The sequence below is a fragment of the Salvia miltiorrhiza genome, chromosome 4 (genome assembly GCF_028751815.1).
Source record: "Salvia miltiorrhiza cultivar Shanhuang (shh) chromosome 4, IMPLAD_Smil_shh, whole genome shotgun sequence".
NCBI lineage: Eukaryota > Viridiplantae > Streptophyta > Magnoliopsida > Lamiales > Lamiaceae > Salvia > Salvia miltiorrhiza.
Genome location: NC_080390.1, coordinates 4,355,563 through 4,379,018, shown reverse-complemented (window position 1 = coordinate 4,379,018; position 23,456 = coordinate 4,355,563). Strand labels below are relative to the sequence as shown.

Sequence of the window (23,456 nt, the reverse complement as noted above, 5' to 3'; positions counted from 1 at the left end):
TGGACGGCAGCGATGTGGTGGCGGGGATGCGGCAACTACGAGATTTGTGTGCCATAAAAAATGTGAAGAAGAAAAAGAAATAATAAAAGAAAGAAATAAGAAAAAAAAATATGTTGAATGTTAAATTTAAGTAAAAGTAAAATATAAAATAGTAAATAAAAATATAAAAATATCAAAGGATATTATAATCTTTTATACTTAAAATGATTATGTATCATAAAGTGGACTATAAAATTTATGTTATTATAAGAAAAGGGTTATAGGTAATAATTCCCACTAATACAAATTCTATACTTTCCTGCTATAATTGCGCCCTTTTCACCAATTCAACAGTTTTTGAACGGAGTTTTTTGTTCATCATTTCGCCTATTTACGTGCAATGGAGTCGGTAAGCACGAGCGATGAAGTCACCAGCACCAGTACCCCTTTACTTCCAGAGATACGGCCGGAGGTGGGCGGCGGCGGCGAGCGGCGGGGCAGTTCTGACTCCGACTCCGCCACTGCTGTTCTTGTCCTAAGCACCGTGGTGGCGGTCTCAGGCTCCTACGTTTTTGGCTCTGCTGTGAGTTTCACAAGAATGAATACTTAATTTTCTTATACATAATTCCTAATTAGGGTTTATTAATCACAATTAGGATTTAATTAGGACGATGCACGTGAGTGTGTCTTTGCGAATATTGACTTGTTTTTGCGCATCCTTTTATTGTTAATAATCTAAAGCGGCCTATTTTTATTTGTGAATTTATGATATGGTTGCAGGTGGGATTTTCATCGCCTGCGCAGCCAGGGATTGTGGATGATCTTGGATTAACGGTGGCGGAAGTGAGTCTCTCTTGTGATTGTTCTTGAATTTATGAGAGCTTAATTTGCTTACATGAATAAATATTTAGAACTGTAATGACCCGACTTTTTATTAAGGATTATATACTTTTAATTACTGATTTAAGGATTTATTATGGTAATTAGAGTTCAGCATCCATTAATAAAATACGAACTTATATGAATTTGATAATTTATATATGTGATGATTTATTTTTTTTATTTTCAATAGATGATGCACTCAAAATATATTTTGAGTCCATTAATTTATTGTGGAGAATTTAACACTGAAGTGTTAAATATGAATCTTTTATCGATTGTTTACTTAAGCCCATGAGTAATTTAATTTATGTTAGAAGCAAGCTCAAATGGATTTTATGCTTCAATAAGAATTAGGCTTATATGTCTTAATGTATTTAAATGAGTTTGGAACCATATAATTAATACATTAATCTCTTAGATATTTTATTACTTATATAATCCTAAGCATGCTGAATCCTAAGCATGCTGAAGAATTTTGAGCGCATGCTGAAGGAAATTCTTCAGTCTTACATGCCAGCTGAAATGTTCATACCTGTAAGTTGAAAAAAATTCCACAATCCTCATCCATCCAAACCACCCCATTTTTCTTTAAAACCACAGCCACTTTCACCATTCTCACACCACGATTTTCAACTACTGCAGCCCAATTTCACAGCCAATTTTAAGGTAATGCAACAAAGAAATTTCTGCATCTTTCCATTCTCTTCCCAAATTGATTCCTAATTTTTGTGATATACAATATCTGCAGAGACTATTATCCACCTACTCAAGGTATCATCACCCTCAGGGAACCACCAAATTCATACCAATTCATACGGCTGTTCTGATATTTCACAACATGTTTACATATGCACATATGAACTGAAATTTATAGACTAGTTCAGTTTCAAGAAAAGAATTTTAGATTTCAATAAGCATTTACAGTATTTGATTTTTGCTCAAAATTCTATGCTATTTTGTGAACTAAATATGAGGCTTGAACCCTGTTTTGTATATGTTAGTCGAGATCAGAGGGAGGCGGCAGCCGCGGTGGCTCGTCGCCGGCGACGGAGCGGCGGCGGTGAACCTGCCGTTGTCTCCGATCTGCCAAGAAAGGGAAAGAGGAGTTTCAGTTTTTAATTTTAAAAAAAAAAAAGGGGGAAAAAGATGAGGAAATTTAAAATGAAATGAGAATAGGGAGATCCGGGGCTTACCTTTGTGAGACGGTGCTCGGCTCCTCACAGCGAATCCGACGACGAACGGCAGCGATGGAGGACGAAGAGACGGCGGCCTGGCTTGGACTCCGGCAGAGAGGGCGCATGCCCTGTTCCGATCTAGAGATCTAGAAACCGAGAGAGAGAATCAGGGCGGGCAGGCGGCGGCCGTGCTCTTCCACGGCCAGGCGATGGCCGTGAACATCCGTGGCGTTGAACGGCGGCGGCGGATCTGCCATGGAGGAGAGGCGGAGGAGATGACAGCGGCGGCGTGGTTGCGCTTGCTGTGCCTTTCCAGCGGCCGAGATTGAGCGAGAGAGATAGAGGAGAAGAGGGGGGGGAGAGTTCAGGGAGAGAGAAGGAGAGGCCGTGCCGCTCGCCGGCGGCGACGGCGCCGTTGAACGGCAGCGGCGGCGGCAGAACGATAGAGAGCAGAGAGAGTCGAGAGAGAGAGAGGTCCGAGAGTTAGAGAGAGAGAGAAGCTTGTGTGTGTTGGTGTGTTATGTGTGTGTTTGAGTGTATTTAGTGTGTGTGTATATTTAGGTTAGGAATTGGGCCGGGTTGGGCCGATTTAATTAAATTCTTGGGCCGATTTAATTAAATTCTTGGGCCGATTTAATTAAATTGTTTGGGCCGATTTAATTAAAGGATTTGGACCTATTTTAATTTAATTGTTTGGGCCTTATTCAAAGAAAAACATGATAGACTTAATTTATCTAATTAATTTGGGCTTATATCTATTTAAATTATTTGAGCTCTTAATTATTAATTTAAATTGAGCTTGATTAATTTAATTATATATTAACCTCTTAAATTAATTATTTAAATGGAGTCTTCCATTTGATTATTTACAAATGAACTTTTAAAATAAATTTGAGTTAAATTCTTATTTCTTTTCAAATGACTTATTAATATGGATTATTTGAAAATGATTAAATTGTTTTATGTATGAGAAAGCATGATCTATGATGATATAATTTATCTATGTAATATTATAGGTTTTGTTTTTAAATGACGGAATATTTGACTTGATGACATAAATAGAACGAGTTATGATTAATGCGCATGTTGATGTTCGAATAAATAGTTTCGAACCTAAATGATAGTTATGTGATAATGTTTTGAGTCTAAGGTTTTGACGAGATAAGATTAATATTATAATTTACTAATTATTTTAAGGGTGATGATGGGCTCACTTATTGGGCTTCATGATTTTATTATCTTGGGCCTCATTTGTTGGGCTCTAGAAATTAATTGATGTTGGGCCTAATATTATTAATGCACTGGGCTTCGAATTTATTCTTTTGGGCTCGAATTAAATTCCTTTTGGGCCTTGATTATTTTATTTTAATTGGGTCTTCATAATTATTCTATTAAATTTAATTAGAGAAAATTTTAAGACTTACTAATTATTAATTAGTAAGTGAATTAGATTATTTTTAAGATGAGTAGATTATTAAATATTAATAATCCGACCTCATAAGACGAGCTTTATTTCCTTAAATAGGATTAGCATCTCATAATTTAATTAAAGGAATATGAGTCATGCATAATCATTTCACGCATCCTCATTTATTGAGATTTTTTTTTTAGAATTAGAATCTTATTTTATTTTCTCGGATTAAAGGTCAAGCACCAGAGTTAGAGCTAAACCGTGAGTCTACTATTCAGGTGGGCTTTCTACGTATAAACTAAAATTATATATTAGAATTGTTAAGACTTTATGCTTATGAATTTAAATGATATTGTCAATGCCTAAATGCTTTATGTTTTATTATTAATTGCCTATCTGATGTTAATCGAATTCGGATTCTGGATGGGACCGCAAATCCCTTCGGAATTAGTGTACACCTTGTGATCGTGAGTCATCTAGCGGGTTGGCCGATCATAGTGTCCGTAGAGGGAGGCCTCCCTCTCGGCACGAGTTACTGATATGGTGATTAATGATATAAAATACCTGCGCGGGTTATTAATGAAAGAAATGATATTATGTTTGGTAAATACGAGTCTTTAAAGGAAAACCCTCGTATCTTACTACTGTTGAAAGGCTTGACAATAAAATATTATGCATGTATGTAAATTTCGGCAAGTGTCCACTAAGTACTTTTGTACTTAGCCCTGCATGTATTTTTAAATGTGCAGGTTGAGCGGTGATCGAGGATGTAGTGTGCAAGCGGAGCTTTGTCAAACTAGGATGATTACCTCAGAGTAGAGTATATGTCTTCATACATATACTCAAATTGTTATTCCGCTGCGAACACTGATTATGTTAAGATATTATGTCAAACAATATGTATTATTTAATAATGTACTAAAACTATTGAGTACCCCGTTTTGGGATAATATTATGTACGGTCCCCTTGTGGCCTTCATTGATATCTAGATATTTCGATTGATTTCCTTATACAAGTCGAGTCATCAAGAAACCGAATATGCCCCTTTCTTACTCCCGCTCCTAAATTCCCTCCCTTAGTCGCGGTTTCCCCGAATTTGCTATCCTTAGCAAGTGCGGTCGTGACAAGAACTGTGGAATGTCGGAGTATTATGGAATTTATATTGATTGTTTTATGTAATCAAGAATTTACAGAGATAAAGGATTGCATGGGCATCCCATTGGAGATATTTCAGTTCAAGCTTCGAAAAATATAATTAAAACAAACTATTTAGTAGATGAATGAGTTCTAAATAAATTTCACTAGTGATCAACTCGAAAAGCAGGTTTAGATGTTTCAAGGTAAACGACCTACGATAGTTTGGAGTTGTTTGATAGATGAATAAGAACCTGCATTCTCCTCTCTTGGGAATATCGATTTTTGGTTACTGTTAATGTTTTTTTGGTTCTCTTACAAACTGGTGGAAATGTAAGGAGAGGAAATCAAGAAAATAAAAGTGCAATAAGAATTGCTACGGTAAAATATAAGAAAATACACCTTTTAACTTGTTTTTTTTATTGCTATAGTATGTTTACATTTCATTTGAGTCTGTCTTAATAAAACATTAAAAACTCTTTGACATATCTGACCTTCTAAAATCGTTGCATACTGTACTACATATAATTTGATTGAAGTGTATCTTTCAAACATTTTATCGAAAACTAAAACAATTTGGACATATGGTTGCATTATAAATGGAATGTCCAAGTATTCAAAATTTAAGACTGACTTCTAGCTAAGTAAATTTTTCTCATATGAGTCTAAAAAAAAAAAAGTTTTTCTCATATGAACTAAAATAATTTATTTGCAAATCATGAAAGTTGCTTCAGGACTGTTTAGTTGTTACAGATTATATATTTTTACTACATACATTGGACAAATTATATTTCATGGTCTTACACATCTTAATTTTTTATACCCCTCTTTCGGATTCCACTTTGCAGTATTCACTGTTTGGGTCGATATTAACTATTGGAGCTATGGTGGGAGCAGGGACGGAGCCAGGGGGGGGGGGGGCTAGGGGGGGCTAGAGCCCCCTCCCAAATTTTGAGTTTTTTTTTTTTTTTTTAATTTTAAAATATATATAGATATATGTTTATACATATTATAAAATAATTTTGTTTTATAAAAGAGTATTTGGTTATTATATTCTCTCATATATACTTAATTTAAGGATAATTTTGTTTTTTAAAACTATATGATCTATGAAATATTGTTTGTTATTATTACTATTATACATGTCTTTTAATAAAAAATGCCTAATATGTATGAAATGCTAAAAAAAATTATAATGTATAGAAACTAATTTGTAATATATAGAAAATATATAATCTATGGACATGTTGTTTGTTATTATTATTATTATGCTTGCCTTTTAATAAAAAATGTCTTAAATATACGGAATTTCCAAAAAAAGTTTTGTGATATATTGAAACTATATAATCTATGAAAATATTGTTCGTTATTATTAGTATTATGCTCGTATTTTAATAAAAAAAATACCTTAAATATACTGAATGCCCAAAAAAAATTTCTCGGGGGCGGTCCGTCCCTGGGTGGGAGCACTAGTTAGTGGGAAGATAGCAGATCTTTTAGGAAGAAAAGGAGTAAGGCCTCATTCATTCTCACATTCTACTCGAGTATTTTTCAGTTGCATGTATGTTCATTTGTTGTCTCTTGTAATATTGGCCAAATAATGCAGGCAATGGGATTAGCTGAACTGTTTATTGTTATTGGATGGCTTGCAATAGCATTTTCTAAGGTATCTAAATCCAAATTCTTTTTGCATTATACACTTCCAGTGATTCAACTGAATTATATATGTTTTTATGTACTCGATACAATGTTTTTACGAGTGGAAAGAGGACAGGAAAAACAATTTCCTCTAAAAATAATATCTTTACAAAAAGGTAATACAAATCAACCTCAGTCACAGAAGACCTGTACATAATCAAGCATTTACCATATTCCATTGAATATGGACCATTATAGCAGTTATTCAGCAGCATACCTTTTAATGATTGAAAGAGTTTACAGAACTAGAGGGAAATGAAATGCTTCAATTATGAAAATAATAGTTAAGTGTTAGGAACTTATGTATAGAGCCATCACATTAGTGAAAAGTCAAGTTGTTAGTAACATATTTATATTTTAATTTTGAAAAGTAAATAGATGTCAATCTACTTGAACAAAACTACAAACTATGCAGAATTTTCTCAACAAAAAAAAAAAGTTATGCATACTTTTTTTGCACATATGGCCTACCATCTCCTTTTATTGCTTATTCTCTGTGAAAAAACATGTATATGAAGTTATGAACTCATGTGATGAAGATTTATCTGTCCTTTTCTTATTTAACATTGTCTTACTAGCTGTCAACAGAATGCTTGGTGGCTTGATATTGGGAGGGTGCTAACAGGATTCGGAATTGGAGTTCTCTCATACGTGGTACATACAGTTTTAGTTCCAGTTGTTTTATATATTGTAATCTATGAATGTTTTCAGCTTTGAAACGAACAGGTACCTGTATATATAGCAGAAATCACACCTAAGAACCTCCGAGGAGGATTTACTGCAGCTAATCAGGTACATAAAAAATCTAAGCCATTCTTTCAATTCAGGAAGTCATTTTATGATACTGACATAAACTGTTTCTGATGATTTAGTTGTTAATATGTTGTGGTACCTCCATAACATATCTTGTCGGCAACATCATCTCCTGGCGCCTCTTGGCTTTAACAGGTAATTTCATTTCCATGGGCAGAGTCTTTGCTGTGGCATTACTCATTAGCCAAGAGAAGAAAACAGACTGAGTCTGTGACTTCATTTCAGGAATTATTCCATGTCTTATACAGCTTCTAGGCCTCTTTTTCATTCCAGAATCTCCAAGATGGCTGGTAAGTTTGTAAAGAATTTTGTGAAGTTCAGTAAGTCGAGAGGCTGCTGAATCGTTTGTACACATTTTCTTTATAGGCTAAGATTGGTCGGTGGGATGGGAGCAGAGCATCTTTGGTATGCCTCCGGGGAAAGAACACCAATATTTTCACCGAAGCAGCAGAAATCAGAGTAACTATTTGGATTATATTCCGACTGCTGGATGTATTTAGGTAATCTTTTTTTCTGTTCTAACTGTTTGACTTGGATACAATGTATACACACACGCTACCAATTACAGGATCATACAAGAACTCCAGAGCAAGTCAAGGACTTCGGAATGATGGACTTGTTTCGAAGAAAATATGCTCACTCTCTCATAGTAAAGCCTTGTCAATTCCTGCTTGAATTTCACAATTTCTGTGGCTTGAGATTTTTTTACTGAAAATTTTCCAATTCGTTCAGGTCGGAGTAGGGTTGATGGCGCTACAACAATTTGGAGGGGTCAATGCAATTGCATACTATGCAAGTTCAATATTTTCATCCGCTGGTAAACTAGTTATTTCGTAGTTATTCAGATGACTAAAAGATGCACTAATTGCTGGACTATATGGCAGGTTTTTCATACAAAGTTGGAACAACCGCAATGGCTATTCTTCAGGTTAGTGGATTCCACAATTTCATTTTCCTCCGTACAGAATATTTAGATACACTCACAGATATTTCCATGTTTTAGATCCCAATGACCATTTTAGGAACACTCCTAATCGATAAATCTGGAAGACGCCCACTGCTACTGGTAACTACTCATGCGGCTAATTCTGTGTCTTGGTATTTGTTCATCTCTGTAAAGATGTATACTGCTGCTGTTGCAGGTATCTGCTGCTGGAACTTGCTTGGGCTGCTTTTCTATCGGATTATCATTTGTGTTACAGGTTACACACATACACAAGTCTAGTTTGCTGCAACTTGGTTGATTACAGAGTTTTACCATGTTTTCCCATTATAGGACTTCAAGCTTTGGGATTTCAGTCCCTTTCTAGCACTTGGTGGCGTCTTGGTAATGCAATCTTGAACTTTTTTAGCATATCTAACTTTTTACCATATAGATAAATAAGATGTTAATTATATACATTGATCAGATATTCAAGGGAGCTTTTGCTTTAGGCATGGGAGCTATTCCTTGGGTTATAATGTCAGAGGTACAGACTTTCAACTCACTAAAGTTGAAAAACTACTTGATAGTTGATACATCTCATTGCTCTATTATTTCAGATATTTCCTATACACGCAAAAGGTTTAGCCGGTAGCCTGGTGAATCTTGTTAACTGGTTCGGTTCTTGGATTGTTACGTATTCATTCAACTTCGCAGCGCAGTGGAGCTCTGCGGGTGAGTCTTGATTCTACTTTGTGATTTTCACTTCTTGGAGTGTAAAAATAGCTGGATCTGAGAGTGATGTTTTTGGTTCAGGCACTTTTTTCGTGTTTGCAATTGTGTGTGGTTTGACAATGGTGTTCGTCACTAAGCTGGTTCCAGAAACCAATGGCAGAACGCTTGAGGAAATACAAGCATCCATCATATAGTTTCATGCACCAAATTAATCTTTACATTAAAGGATATCTATTGATTCTTATGCACATTCGAGAGAAAAATGTATAGCCAATTACTTCAATTTTGCATAATGAATGTTGTAAATTTAATGGAAGGTAGAACTCAAGAGTCGAGAGTCCAAACATATTTATAAGAAAATGGTTGAGTTCAATTATCTCTTTCCTTCGTTACTCTTGAAAATTTCACAACAGACTGTAGAAATGAATTAGAAAACATTAATTATTGAAAGTTGTAAATAAAATTGAAATTCATGGTTGATTAGAAAATTTTTGATTGCCAAATGTTTTCAGCAGGAAGCAAATATAGAGCCAAAATAGGTGACAAGTTGTACTAACAAAGTCAGGCATATGAACAAAATAGACAAAGACAAAATAGGTCTAGATACGGATAAGCTGTGAATTTTGAATCAGCATTCAGCAATCTTCATTCATCAGTTGCCCCTGGATTCATACCTGCACACTCCAAGCCGAGTTCTGAATTCGGCATGCTTCTCCCATGGCAGCGGCTTGGTGAAGATGTCTGCAAGTTGTTGAGGAGCGTTGCAAAACTTCAAAGAGATGAAACCTTCAGTCACCAATTCTCTTATGAAATCCAACTTGGTATCGATGTGCTCTGTTCTTCCGTGCAAGAGTGGGTTCTTCGTGATCGCGTTGCCACAGAAGATCTCAGTTGCCTCCTCTTCTTCTTCACCCAACTCAGCTAATTGCCTTCTAAACCACAGTGCTTGACACGCTGAAGATGCGGCGGCCACATATTCTGCTTCGGATGTGGAAAGTGTCACCACTCCTTGTTTCCTCGATCTCCATGTTACTGCGCCCGGATCCAAAGCTGAAGACGAAGCCAGAACTGCTTCTCCTATCACCATCCCAATCACTGCTGGTGAAGCCGCTCAATTTGAATTCAGCAGCATCGGAATACCAAATCCCCATATCCCGAGTTCCAGCGATGTAGCTCAGGATCCGCTTTGCAGCTCTGAAATGTTGTTTCGTCGGTTTACGCACAAATTCAGAAACCCTACCAACAGCGAAGGCGATGTCGGGTCTGGTGCGCGTCAAACCAATCAAACCTGCAATTAGACTTCGGAAGCTCCTCGCATCAGCCTTTTTTGCACCATCTTCAATCCCCAAATCCTCACCGACATTCATCGGAGTAATCGCAGCTTCGCAGTTTGTCATGTTGAAGCGCTTAAGAAGATCTGCTGCCAACTCTCTTTGGGAGAGGAACACGCCGTCGTCTCCTTGCTTGATTCTCTAACCCTAGAAACTCACGCAAAAGCCCCAAATCTTCCATCTTAAACAGGCTAACCATTCTCTCTTTGAACTCGGTGATATCAGAGCGAGATGGTCCCGTGTAAATCACATCATCGCCATAAACGCAGACGAGGAGCAACAGATTGTTGTCGCGTCCTCCCTTCTTCATGTAAAGCGTGGCCTCATTTCCGCTTCTTTCAAATCCGTTTCTCTGAAGATAGGAGTCGAGATTTGTGTACCACGCCCGCGGCGCTTGCTTTAACCCGTAAATTGCTTTGTTTAACCTTAGCACCTTATCCGCCTGCCCTGGAGCGACAAATCCTTCCGGCTGCGACATATAGACATCTTCCTCCATGTCGCCGGATAGAAGCTTGTCATTGACATCGAGTTGATAGACACGCCAGTTGCGATGTGCGGCTAGGGCTAGAAGCATTCTCAGCGCATCGAAGCGAGGAGCCGGGCAGAAGGTTTCCTCGCAGTCGATGATGCCTTGTTGGTGCGCAAACCCCGTCCCGATCAAATGAGCCTTCCGTTTCACGCTCCCCTCCATGTTATGCTTAAGCTTCAATTCCCAATTGCAGTTGCGTGCAGGTTTTTGATGGAGGCGGCGGGGAAATGTTGCAGGTTTTATAAATTTTTATGGGTTAGTGGCACTGCAGTGGGTGCGTGATGCGTGGAGTTAGTTAGGGTTTCTTTTTTTCTTTTTTTTTTGGTAACTGCCTGTTTGGTAAGTTTTACAAAATTTTGGTAGTTAATTAAATAATTGTGGTAACTAAAACTACCCGATTATCTATAAGTATTTACCAAAACTATTCATTTTTTTGAAATAGTTACGTTACATATCTATTTTACCCTTATTTAAATAATTGTTGACTACACGCATGAAGAATATTACAGTGGTGTTATACGTTTTTTAATTTAATGCAAAATTAACTAATAATTAATTACAGTGGTGTTATACGTTTTTTAATGCAAAATTAACTAAATTTTAATGCAAATTTAACTAATAACTAATTACAGTGGTGTTTTACGTTTTTTAATGCAAAATTAACTAAATTTTTTTTTTTTTACTTTTTGGGGGAGGGGGAGCGGTGGGGTTTGAACCCTGGACCTCACTATTAGTAAACAAGAGTTTGCACGCTTGGGATGATCTAGTGGTTAGGGTGGTTGCCTGTTGTCCAAGAGGTCACAGGTTCGAGTACTCTCGGCCACAATAACCACTAGGTGGGATGTGTGTGTGGTTTGTATTATTTATAATGTAATTTCATAAAAAAAAAAGAGTTTGCACGCTTGGTGTCCCCTTAGGAACATTAACTAAATTTAAATTGTATTATAAAGATTTTCCAACAATCTATACTTAGGGGGTGTATTAGTTCAAGATTTATGTAGATTTTAAAAGTCCGTGGATTTTAAAAGTTTATAGAATTCTCACGGATTCTTCATGATTTTGAATGAATTCTTGGTCGGATTTTTAATGAATTAGCAAGAATTTATCGTGATTTTCTCCGAATTGAAATTCCCAAAGCCAGCGGTCGTTGCGAGCACGCGAACGCTGCAGCCTACAGACCCCGCGAGCGCTGGGTTCACGCGAGCGTTTGAGACCCAGCTCGCTGAAGCCCAGTGACCGCTGACTACTTGATGAATTCATTGTATTAGCTATGGGTTTATATCCAGATGATGCTATATTGTCATAGTTACTCTGATAGGGGTCATTATTTATTTTAATTTAGATACACTATAATATAATTTAGATACACTATTAATATTTTTTATATGAGCGGGCCAACTTTGTCGACGTGATTAAGTCCTTGTGAAGGCAACTTCATTTAATATATATGAGTGGAGCAACTATTAATATTTAGATACAATATTTTTTTATAGTATCTGTTACTGCTACCTATCACTTCTTTTCCTAGTAGATAGGGCCTACTTCATCTACATAGTTGGGGAAGGAAAAGGGTAACGGATATGCTAGGCGAACCTCATTGAGGTCCACCACTCTGATAGTGGCACGTCTACTCCGTTCAATTTACGCGGTTCAACTTGTATGGCGGACCAGACCGGTTTTTTTAAAACCCTATACCACGGCTTTTGTGTAGCGGCTGTTTTAGTTTTATTTTTTCGGACCTTTTATTTTTGCCTTGCATCAACATTAGTGTTTGATGATTTTGACACGTCTATCATGTTTCCTCCATTCATGGTTGGAGGCATATTAGTAAGAAAGTAAAGGTTTTTATTTTGAATTGTTTGAGAACCCCCATTTTTGTTTGAGTTATAGCAGCCACTTATTGTAACTTAAATCATATAATCTTTCTTGAAGAATTTCCAATTATTAGTCGCGCTTTATCTCTCCGGTTTCGCGCAGGTAAGCTTCTCATGTAAAAATTTTTTTGATTATTTTTTTTCAATGTTGTTTTCATATCTAATAATAGTAAATATTTTTTTTTCTATTATCTTTTATTTTAAGAACCTTTTTGTAAATGTATAATTTTATGCACTGTATTGGACTGGTTCCTCTTTATTTGAAAGTAATGAAATTTTATTTGGTCTAATAATATTGTCTGATTCTTCTCAAAATTTTCTAAAAAAATTTAAAGAAGAAAATTCTGCAGTAGTGATTAATTAATAGGTTGAACATTTTTTTCCAGATATAGTATCGAAGGTATGAGCTTCGATCTGAACCAGTCGTTCTTTGATGATGAAAACCTAGAAGAGTTTAGTGGGAATTGTAGCCCTGTGAATGGTGTGAAAAGTCCGTTGTGCAACGGTATTGATGAGTCTGAATCTGCGCAGCAGCCCTCCGATGGTAGCGATGGTTTTAGTGTGAAGGAGGCCGATTGTGACACTAACGGAGACACCGAAGAAGAATTTCGTAGTGTTGATGATTCAGTCGCTGGTTTGCTTAAACAAGTAGAGGAACGGCTCGAAGTTGGTCGTTGTATCGATACATTGGAAGATGTATTTCTATTGTATTGCGAGTACGGACGATTAATGGGGTTTTCTGTGAAGAAAGGAAGTAATTCTTATTTCCCGAGTACTTCTGTTGTTCGTGCGAAGGCTTATCATTACTCGTGTGAAGGGTACCCCGATACGAAGAGGTCATGTGGTATAATACCTTCGTACACAAAGCAAACAATTAGGAGTAACTGCAAAGCACGGTTGCGTGTCTGTAGGGAGGAATATGATGCTCCTTGGAAGGTAACTGTTTTTGCGAAACAACACAATCATGAGTTGGTCGATCCCTCTGAGTGTTACCTCCTTAGATCGGCACGTAATGTATCAGATTCTTAGAAGAACTTGATGATGGCAATGACGTCGAGTGGGATTGGTGTTAGTTGTGCATATCGATTCGTTGAGAAGGAAGCTGGTAGCCGTGAAAACGTGGGCTTCTTGCCAAAAGATTTGTACAATGAGATTAATCGTGATAGAAGATTGTTGGCGAAGGTTAAAGATGTGGATGCTAATAAGTTGTACTAGTATTTGACGCAGAAGGGATTGACTGATCCTTCATTTTATTGGAAGTTGAAGGTGTGCGATAATGGTTGCTTGGAAAATTTATTTTTCAGGGACTCACGTTGTTTGATAGATTACCAACACTTTGGTGATGTAGTATCTGTGGACTCCACTTACAATACAAACAAGTATGGCCTCATATGTGTACCGTTTATTGGAATCAATCATCATCGGACTAACGTTATGTTTGCAATTGCATTCTTGTCGAACGAGAAGAGTGAGTCTTATGAGTGGCTCTTTCGGACATTTCTTGAAGCTATGTATGAAAATGAGCCGTGTGTCATATTCTCTTACCAAGATCATGCTCTTATGAACGGTGTTGATATGTCGTTTCGAGTAGCTTCTCATAGGCTTTGTCAATGGCATATTAACAAGAATGCGGTGAAGCATTTTGGTAGGCTGAACGGGAACAAAGAGTTCAAGAGTTTGTGGTATCGTTGTATGAACGGATGTGAATCGGACGAGCAATTTGAAATTTGTTGGAAGGGTATGATCGAGGAATATAATCTTTCTAAAAATCGGTGGTTTTCTAACATGTACGCTCTTCGTCGAAGGTGGAGTTCTGCATTCACCAGTGAAAAGTTTTATGGCGGCTCACATGCCACTTCTCGAAGTGAGGTTACGAACAAAGTGCTTAAAGATTTATGCTCCGGTACTTTTTCTGTGATTGAATTTGTTGTCGCTTTTGAACGAATGCAAAGATCCTGGCGACGAAGAGAGTTTGAAGAGGATTCACATTGTCGTGGTCTGTCAGGTATGCTTGTTCATCGTAGTGGTATTTTGTTGCAGGTAGCTGAGCTTTGTACGCGTAATGTTTTCAAGTCGTTTGAGTATGAAGCGTTACATTCTATTGAAGTTAAGCTAACCCATGAACCTCCAGACATGAATGATGAGGTGTTGGAATTTAAGGTGTCATCTAGAACAGTTGTTACTGGATATCGCGTTGTGAGGTTCAACCAACGAAGCCAATTTGCGAAATGCTCATGCCATATGTGGGAAGCGGAGGGTGTTCTATGCCGCCATTTGTTTAGGGTATTTTTTCACATGAACCTCGATAAGATTCCAGACCACCTAATATTGAATAGGTGGCGACGCGATTGCAAGCAAAGGCACGCCACAAGTGAAGAAACAGGCGTCATGAGTGGTACGTTTAGCAATATGGTGTTTGTTTATTAGATTATGATTAGTGGTCATTATCACGTAAATTAGGGTAACGACTCTTTAATCACAAATATCGGTTATAAAATCCCGAGTCACGAGTGAAAGTTTTAAATTGAATAGAGGCCCTTAGAAGCAAAATATTAGAACTCGGGTCTAATTGCAAAATCACCATAGGGTCTTCAGTATGACAGGTTAAATATTTTTAACTAAGATCTTCCATGTAATATGGTAACATGGTGCAAAGGCTGTGCAGTAATTTTGTTTTCATTGGCCAATGGGAATTCGAAAGGTGGCCTATAAAACTTACTCCCTCCGTCCGCCAAAAGTATTCCACTTTGGCTGGGCACGGAGTTTAATAAAATGTGTGATGATGTTGATGTAGTGGAGAAAGGACCCCACCACTTTATGAGATGTGTGGTTGAGATTGAATTTGGGGTGGGTTTTTTGTAAATAAAGAGTGTTTGTAAGGATAAAATATAAAGGTGGATGGTGGGACCATGGCTTAAAAAGAAAAGTGGAATACTTTTTGCGGACGCCAAATATAGTAATTGCAGAATACTTTTGGCGGACGGAGGGAGTATTATATTATGTAGTGACTACGAGCTACCTTACCTTTTACAGCTAACAGCCAATGCAAAGTCGAAACGTGTTCCTAGTTAGATTTGCCTCTCGTGTCGCCGTGTACTGCAGATTTAATTTCAGGCGACGAAAGATTCATTCATTTAACACGAAATGGTTTCTCATTTCAAACAAGACTAATTGTTATTTAAAAAAAAAGTAGTCAATGTTTATTTCTAAATAGCAAATAGTATTTAAAGTTTCCCGATATATTTTATCGTACCCAACAATCTTCTTTCCCCGTTATTTTAATATAAATATCCCTTTTTTTAAATTTCCATAATATTAATTATCAGTGAGGGCGAGGCCAAACATTTGAAATGTTTACAATGTCTTATCATGGTAACGCTTTATGTAATTTGTAGTTCGATAAATTAGTGACGATAATGCCGTTGTCACTATAAACATATATGTTATGAGTCCACAAACATTTATAACCCCAAAAAATAATAGTGACATGTTATGTTGTAGTTAATATTTTTTTACAGTAAAGTTCAGTGACGATCTAATTACTTTTTTTCTCTATAACCATAAATGTATAGCGACAATCATTTGTTACGTCACAATAATCATTTGTATTAGTTAAAAAATTAATACAATCTGAATCCTACTCTTAATGTTACTCGTTATTTAACAAAAGTGATAAATTCAGTAATATATATACTTTTTAGTTTTTAATTTTTCGAATAACCAACACAATTACTATATCGTATAACATTCCATTCTGTAATGGCTTCACCACTGAATTGAGCAAAACACTTCATATATATCGTATAACATTCCATTCTGTAATTCCTAATTAGATTTATGTATATATATATATGTGTGTGTGTATATACATATACATATCTAAATATATGGTGTGGTTCTAGAGATCAATTGAGGTTTTGAAATCGAAGTAAGATTAGTGTGAAATCAACTGAGAATTTTGAATTGAAGTAAGACTGGTGGATATTAGTGGGAAATCAATTGAGGTTTTGAAATCGAAGTAAGAGTACTGCAAATGCAATCAATAATGTTATAATGAGTGAATCACTAATAAAATCAAGATACTTATTATAAATCTTAGATTGTTGCTAAGAATGTTAGATTCTTACTAGTGGATCACTAATGAAATCAAGAGTCTTATGTTATAATTCTAAGATTCTTACTTGTGAATCACTAATCAATTCAAGAGTCTTATGTTATAATTCTAAGGTTCTTACTAAAAAACCTAAATTAGATGAGTGTATCACTAATCAAATCAATATTCTTATTAAGAATGTTAGATTCTTACTAGTGAATCACTAATCAAATCAAGATTTTCATGTTAGATTCTTATAAAAATCCTGATTTTATTAGTGATTCACTCATCTAATCTAAGATTCTTAGTAACAATCTTTGAATTATAACATAAGAATCTTGATTTCATTAGTGATCCACTAGTAAGAATATAACATTCTTAGCAAGAATCGAAGATTCTTGCTAAGAATCTTGATTTTATTAGTGATTCACTCATCTAAGATAAGATTCTTAGTAACAATCTTAGAATTATAACATAAGAATCTTGATTTCATTAGTGATTCACTAGTAAGAATCTAACATGCTTAGTAAGAATCTTGGTTCTTAATAAGAATCTTGATTTGATTTGCGACTAAATTTACTTCAATTTCATAACCCCCAATTGCATTTGCACTAATCCTACTTCGAATTCATAATCCCAAATTGGATATCATAAAGTATAACATTACAATAATCATTACAATCTCAAAAATACAATAATCATTCCACTAATTGGATCTCGATTCAATTAGCGATTTCTACAAATTCAACTAAGAATCTTAAGATTCCACTTATTAAATCTTGATTCAATTAATGATTTCTAGAAATTCAACTAAGAATTCTAAGATTCCTCCTAAGATTCCACTAACTTAATATTGATTTAATTAGTAATTTCTACAAATTCAACTAAGAATCCTAAGATTTCTCCGAAGATTCCACTAATTGAATTTTGATTCAATTAGTGGTTTCTAGAAATTCAACTAACAATCCTAGGATTCTTCTTAAGATTCAGCTAATTGAATCTTGATTCAATCAGTGAGTTCTAGAAATTCAACTAAGAATCACAAGATTCCACAAATTGAATCTTAGTAAGAATCTTAGGATTCTTAGTGGAATTTCTAGAAATAGTAAGAATCTTAGGATTGTTAGTTGAATTTTTGGAAATCAAGAGTGAATCAACATTCAATTATTGGAATCTTAGGAAGAATCTTAGGATTTTTAGTTGAATTTCTAGAAATCAAGAGTGAATCAAGACTAATTGAATCTTGATTCAATTAGTGGAATCTTAGGAGGAATCTTAGGATTCTGAGTTGAATTTGTAGAAAGTACTAATTGAATCAAGATTCAATTAGTGGAATCTTACGAGGAATGTTAGAATTCTTAGTTCAATTTCTAGAAATCACTAATTGAATCAAGATTTAATAAGTGGAATCTTAGTAATAATATTAGGATTCTTAGTTTAATTTATACAAATCAAGAGTGATTCAAGATTCAATTTTTGAAGATTCAATTTTTGGAATCTTAGTAAGAATCTTAAGATTCTTAAGATTCACATTTTATTCTCTATAGAGCATATTTTCAGTTCTTTATTATATTTTGTTTAGACGCATTAATATAAGAATGAATAACAATTTTACATCATTTATTACGATGAAAATTAGTAATCCCTACAAAGTTAATTTCAATTCATATAAAAAATTTATTCATACGCTACTATTTTTTTTCTTTCACATTAAAGTTGCTGCTACTTGTATTTCTTTAGCACAAATACATATCACACATGATTGAACTAAATTTCCAACAGTATACGCTACGCCCAGTTCATAAATTGTCATCTACGTGGAAAATACCAAATAGGGGAATTCATATATAAATGTGCTTAGCAATAAAGCAATACTTCTACACACTCCTTGGCATTTTTAGTCTCCACGTTTCGCCGAACATTACTCCTTCATTTCACCGGACGACGGCCGGAGATTCCATACCCATTATTAATATGACTAAACTTGACACAATTGTCATCAATTTATGTGTTTGATTGAAGCACCGAGATTTTGCCGAGTGCACAGTGAGTTTTGTCTCTCACTGCCCTTGTATTTACTCTACACACAAACCTCACAATATTTGTTACAAACGGGATGCACGATCGAGGAACTTTACAACTCAAAAAACGAAACAATCGAAACTAGAAACTGAACTAAGAAAATAAACAGATTAGAAGTAACAAGAAACTAGAACGAAATTACAATGAAGTGAAACAAACGTGACCAAGCGTCGAGTCGAGATGAATCTCTTTCCGCAAGAAGATTATCGCCCCGGTAGTGCTCACGGTGTTGGCGAATCTTCCCCAAAGGTAAAACGACGACGTCTCGTTGGATGTAGCACCACAATCCGGCGAGCTCCGGCGAACGTAATTGGGATCGAGAAAATGAGCAGTATGCAGTGAGAGTAATATGCAGATTTTTCGTGTGTCCATGCTTATGTCCTAAGACCTCTATTTATAAGCCATTCACCATGAGGGGAATTAAAGCTGCATAATGGGAAATTAATCCACCATGTAACTGTCTGGATGTTACAACATTTTGAATTCAGAATTCATTCTGCATGAGCAGTTTCGAAAACTGCAGCAGCTCTTCAAAACTTCAAAAACTTGGGCGGGCTTGGGCTGAACGGATGGGCTTCTGTTGGGCTGGAAAATAAATACAATTGGGCCGAGAATTAACAATCCAAAAAGCCCAAAAGTATTTTGTCCAAAAAATTATATAGTTTGGACCCAAACACCACCCAAAGCACCAATTTCCAAGATCCAAGTCCTTGGCCGCGGCCCGTACCCGACCCGCCCGTCCGGCGGCGGCGGCGGCGTCCGTCCGATCGATCGATCGTCGGCGGCGCGCGTGTGTGTGTGCGCGCGAGGCCAAGGCCTTCATCCAAGCCCACTAGCAAACCCACAAGTTATTAGCTCCATGAGCATTGCTATTCTTATACAAGAGTATTCTTCCCTTGTTTTCCAATGTGGGACAACAACACATTACAAGTGTTATTTCCCTTCTCAACACCCAAACTTTGATATACAATATCTCACTCACCGGAAATCGGTTTTGAGACTTCAAGTACACCACGTTCATCTACTCGAGACGTAGATTAACATCCAATAATTATTTCAATTAAATAATGAATATTTAATTAAATAATTAAATTCAGATATGGTCCAAAACCATATTTCCAACAATCCCCCACATGAGTGAGAAAGCCGTATGCAGATGTATGCAGACACTTAGCTCAGTCCTCTTAAGAAACAACATTGCATTTGGAAAGGTAGCTTGTGGCTTTGAACCTACCATAGTCAATCTTATCGAGTATACCGGCGGCCTAATGGATATGGTTCCTTGAACTAGTCCTCCTCGGTGTATACTAAGTCAATAATATTGACACAATATTGCTTCAATCCTCATTCGTTCTTACGTTTGTGTCCATTACAGGCCTTGGAACACCCCTTTGGATTCATAAGTGTTTCAATCGAAGCGGCCACTCTTCACACTTATATAGGTAACTCTTAACTCAAGTATCCTGCTATACTTGTCCTCATTGAGGAATTCTAGAGTTATTAAAAGTCAAAGACTTAACCTCACCACATGCAGGTTCTCGAACACTCACTGTTCTACAAGGAATAGGTAACTCGAGTGTTCAACACACAGATTCTCATAGCTTAGTTGTCCCATTGAACCAAGTTCTTGGGATCCTCCAGTCATCATGGTTGGGTATCCACTATGATCATCTTTAAGATGTGGATTTCAAACCCATTCCCCCTAACAGTCTATACATTTGATCTCGATGGATACTTTTAGTCAACGGATCGGCTATATTATCAATTGATCTTATATAATCAATTGTGATAACACCACTCGTGATCAAATGTCTCACGGTATTATGTCGTCGACGAATATGTCTCGACTTACCGTTATACAAATTATTTTGTGCTCGTCCGATAGCAGCTTGACTATCACAATGAATTATTACGGACGACACAGGTTTCGACCAACATGGAATATCCTCGAGGAAATTTCTAAGCCACTCGGCTTCTTCACCAGCTTTATCCAAAGCTATGAATTCGGATTCCATGGTCGATCTAGCAATACAAGTTTGCTTCTTGGATTTTCAAGACACAGCACCACCCCCCACAGTGAATACATAACCGCTCGTTGGCATCAGAGATCCAATTTGCATCACAGTACCCTTCAAGTACAGGGGGCTCCCTAGTATAATGAATTGCATAGTTCTGAGTATATTTCAAATATCTCAAGACCCTTTCAAGAGCTTTCCAATGTTCATTACTAGGATTGGCTGTAAAGCTGCTCAACTTGTTGACCGAGCATGCTATATCGGGACGAGTGCAATTTGTTAGATACATCAAGCTCCCAATAATCTTAGCATATTCTATCGCATCAACAGGTTCTCCCTTATGTACATTCAAATGTACACTAGGTTCCCATGGAGTCTTAGCTATTGGCTTGTCAAAACCATTGAACTTCTTTAACACTTTCTCAACATAGTGAGATTGTGTTATAGCAATACCATCAGGCTTTCTTAGAATTTTAATTCCAAGAATTACATCAGCTAAGCCCATATCTTTCATGCTAAAGTTTTTACTTAGCATATTTTTCGTTTCTTGAATCACTCGGGAATTACTCCCCATGATGAGCATGTCATCTACATAAAGACAAACAATAACATAGCCGTTATTAGAATTCTTAATGTAGACACACTTGTCACACTCATTGATTTTAAACCCATTTGACAACATTACGCCGTCAAATTTCAAATGCCATTGAAGCGGTGCTTGCTTCAATCCATATAAAGACCGTTGGAGTTTGCATACTTTGTGCTCTTGCCCAGGTACTACAAACCCTTCAGGTTGCTTCATATATATTTCATCTTCCAACTCGCCGTACAAGAATGCAGTTTTCACATCCATTTGGTGAATCTCGAGATTGTGCAAAGCAGCAATAGCGAGAAGCATCCTAATAGATGTCAACCTAGTCACAGGCGAATAGGTATCAAAGAAATCATACCCTTCTTTCTGCCTGAAACCTTGAACGACAAGTCGGGCTTTGTACTTATCTATAGTACCATCAGATTTGTACTTCTTCTTTAGGATCCATTTGCATCCTAAAGCTTTACTTCCAGGTGGTAGATCCACTAACACCCAAGTATGATTCTGCATAATGGAATCAATTTCAATATCTATGGCTTCTTTCCATAGAGCTGCATCAGAGCCGGATAAAGCTTCTTTGATCGTCACTGGTTCGCCGTCTAACATTAAGACAACATAATCCGGTCCATAAACCTTAGCTTTTCTAACCCGTTCCCCACGTCTTGGTTCTACATCCACAGGTTTAGACCTTGGTCTTTTCCTATTAGGTGGTACAGGATTAGAACTCGTGGCATCATCTACTTGTGTAGAACTACTAGCTACGTCTAGAGGTTTAGAACTCGTAGCTTCACTCTCAACTCTATTGTTTGAGTTAGACACACCTTTATCCTTATTGGGATAGATATTTTCAAAGAATATAGCATTCCTTGATTCTATCGTTGTCCCAACATGTATGTCGGGTATCTCTGATTTGTGCACTATGAAGCGATAGGCACTGCTATTAAGTGCATAACCAATGAAGGTACAATCCACCGTTTTAGGTCCAATTGTAACTTGCTTTGGTAAAGGCACTTCTACCTTAGCTAAACACCCCCACACTTTGAGGTATTTATACGAAGGTTTCCTTCCTTTCCATAGCTCATAGGGAGTTACATCTTTCCCTTTGAGTGGAATTTTGTTCAAGATATAGTTAGCCGTTAAGACAGCTTCCCCCCACATGTTTTGGGGTAATCCTGAACTAATCAACAAGGCATTCATCATCTCCTTAAGAGTTCGATTCTTGCGTTCAGCAACGCCATTAGATTGTGGTGAATAAGGAGTCGTCGTTTGATGGATTATACCACTTTCATTGCATAATTCAGCAAACGGAGCTACATATTCTCCACCTCTATCACTTCGAACCATCTTAATTCGACATCCAAGTTGATTCTCGGCTTCATTTTTGAAGTTCTTAAAAGCTTCAATCGCCTCATCTTTACTTTTCAATAAGTAAAGGTAACAATACCTTGTGCAATCGTCTATAAAGGTGATAAAGTACTTCTTACCGCCTCTAGTTTGCACGAACTTTAAATCACAAACGTCGGTGTGAATTAGTTCTAATGGTTTAGTGCTCCTTTCAACCGATTTAAACGGCAACTTAGCCATTTTGGCTTCAACACAAACTTCACACTTCTCTTGTGAGTTATATTCATCAATTTTTAGTAAATTCATTTTTACTAATCTTTTTATAGCATTTAGATTAACATGTCCAAGTCTACAATGCCATAAATCGGAACACTCAATCAAGTAAGCAGAAGAAGTAGATTCTTTCTTATTGATAGTTGCCTTGGCAGGCTTACAAGCTCTCACACCAAGTTTGAAAAGCCCTTCGGAGGCATAGCCTTTCCCAAGGAACTTTCCCCACTTGCGAATTACAACATAATCAGCTTTGAAAAACAGTTCAAAGTCTTTCTTAGTGAGCTTAATGCCCGAAATTAAATTCTTTCGGACAGTGGGAACATGTAGCACATCCTTCAAGGTGATCTCCACGCCCGAAGTAAGTTGAAGAACCACATCTCCCATGCCAAGGACTTGAGAAGTCCGCTCGCTAGCCTCCATGATCGTCTTGTTTTCCACTTCTTTGTAGTTGTGGAACAACTCACGATTGATGCAAATGTGGACGGTAGCGCCGGTATCCACGAACCAAGCATTTGGGCTATCAACATGATTCACCTCGGAAATCATCGCCGCAAAGTCATCTTGGTCCCAATC

At 36.7% G+C, this 23,456-nt stretch overlaps 2 protein-coding genes across 2 annotated transcripts; both read left to right on the top strand.

Moving 5' to 3' along the window:
- Positions 1-259: 259 nt before the first annotated feature.
- On the top strand, positions 260-9,126 carry LOC131022304 (sugar transporter ERD6-like 5). Its single transcript, XM_057951754.1, has 19 exons — positions 260-562; positions 760-822; positions 5,431-5,478; positions 6,052-6,093; positions 6,189-6,248; positions 6,869-6,934; positions 7,007-7,072; positions 7,153-7,228; positions 7,319-7,383; positions 7,460-7,552; positions 7,662-7,742; positions 7,826-7,910; positions 7,978-8,021; positions 8,097-8,159; positions 8,236-8,295; positions 8,370-8,420; positions 8,503-8,562; positions 8,636-8,750; positions 8,832-9,126. The coding sequence occupies exons 1-19, from the start codon at positions 380-382 to the stop codon at positions 8,942-8,944; spliced, it is 1,434 nt and encodes a 477-aa protein (XP_057807737.1). The 5' UTR covers positions 260-379; the 3' UTR covers positions 8,945-9,126.
- A 4,405-nt stretch (positions 9,127-13,531) lies between these two features.
- Positions 13,532-14,911, top strand: LOC131022878 (protein FAR1-RELATED SEQUENCE 5-like). The gene is made up of 2 exons (XM_057952422.1): positions 13,532-13,692; positions 13,789-14,911. The coding sequence occupies exons 1-2, from the start codon at positions 13,532-13,534 to the stop codon at positions 14,909-14,911; spliced, it is 1,284 nt and encodes a 427-aa protein (XP_057808405.1).
- Positions 14,912-23,456: the final 8,545 nt, after the last annotated feature.

Bases quoted from the DNA above. Each gene is read 5' to 3' on its own strand.
- LOC131022304 (XM_057951754.1), top strand. From the start codon at position 380: ATGGAGTCGGTAAGCACGAGCGATGAAGTCACCAGCACCAGTACCCCT. The intron at 6,094-6,188 runs GTAAGGCCTCAT...CAAATAATGCAG, and splicing joins ATCTTTTAGGAAGAAAAGGA to GCAATGGGATTAGCTGAACT. The intron at 7,384-7,459 runs GTAAGTTTGTAA...TTTTCTTTATAG, and splicing joins CAGAATCTCCAAGATGGCTG to GCTAAGATTGGTCGGTGGGA.
- LOC131022878 (XM_057952422.1), top strand. From the start codon at position 13,532: ATGACGTCGAGTGGGATTGGTGTTAGTTGTGCATATCGATTCGTTGAG. The intron at 13,693-13,788 runs GTACTAGTATTT...TTTATTTTTCAG, and splicing joins GATGTGGATGCTAATAAGTT to GGACTCACGTTGTTTGATAG.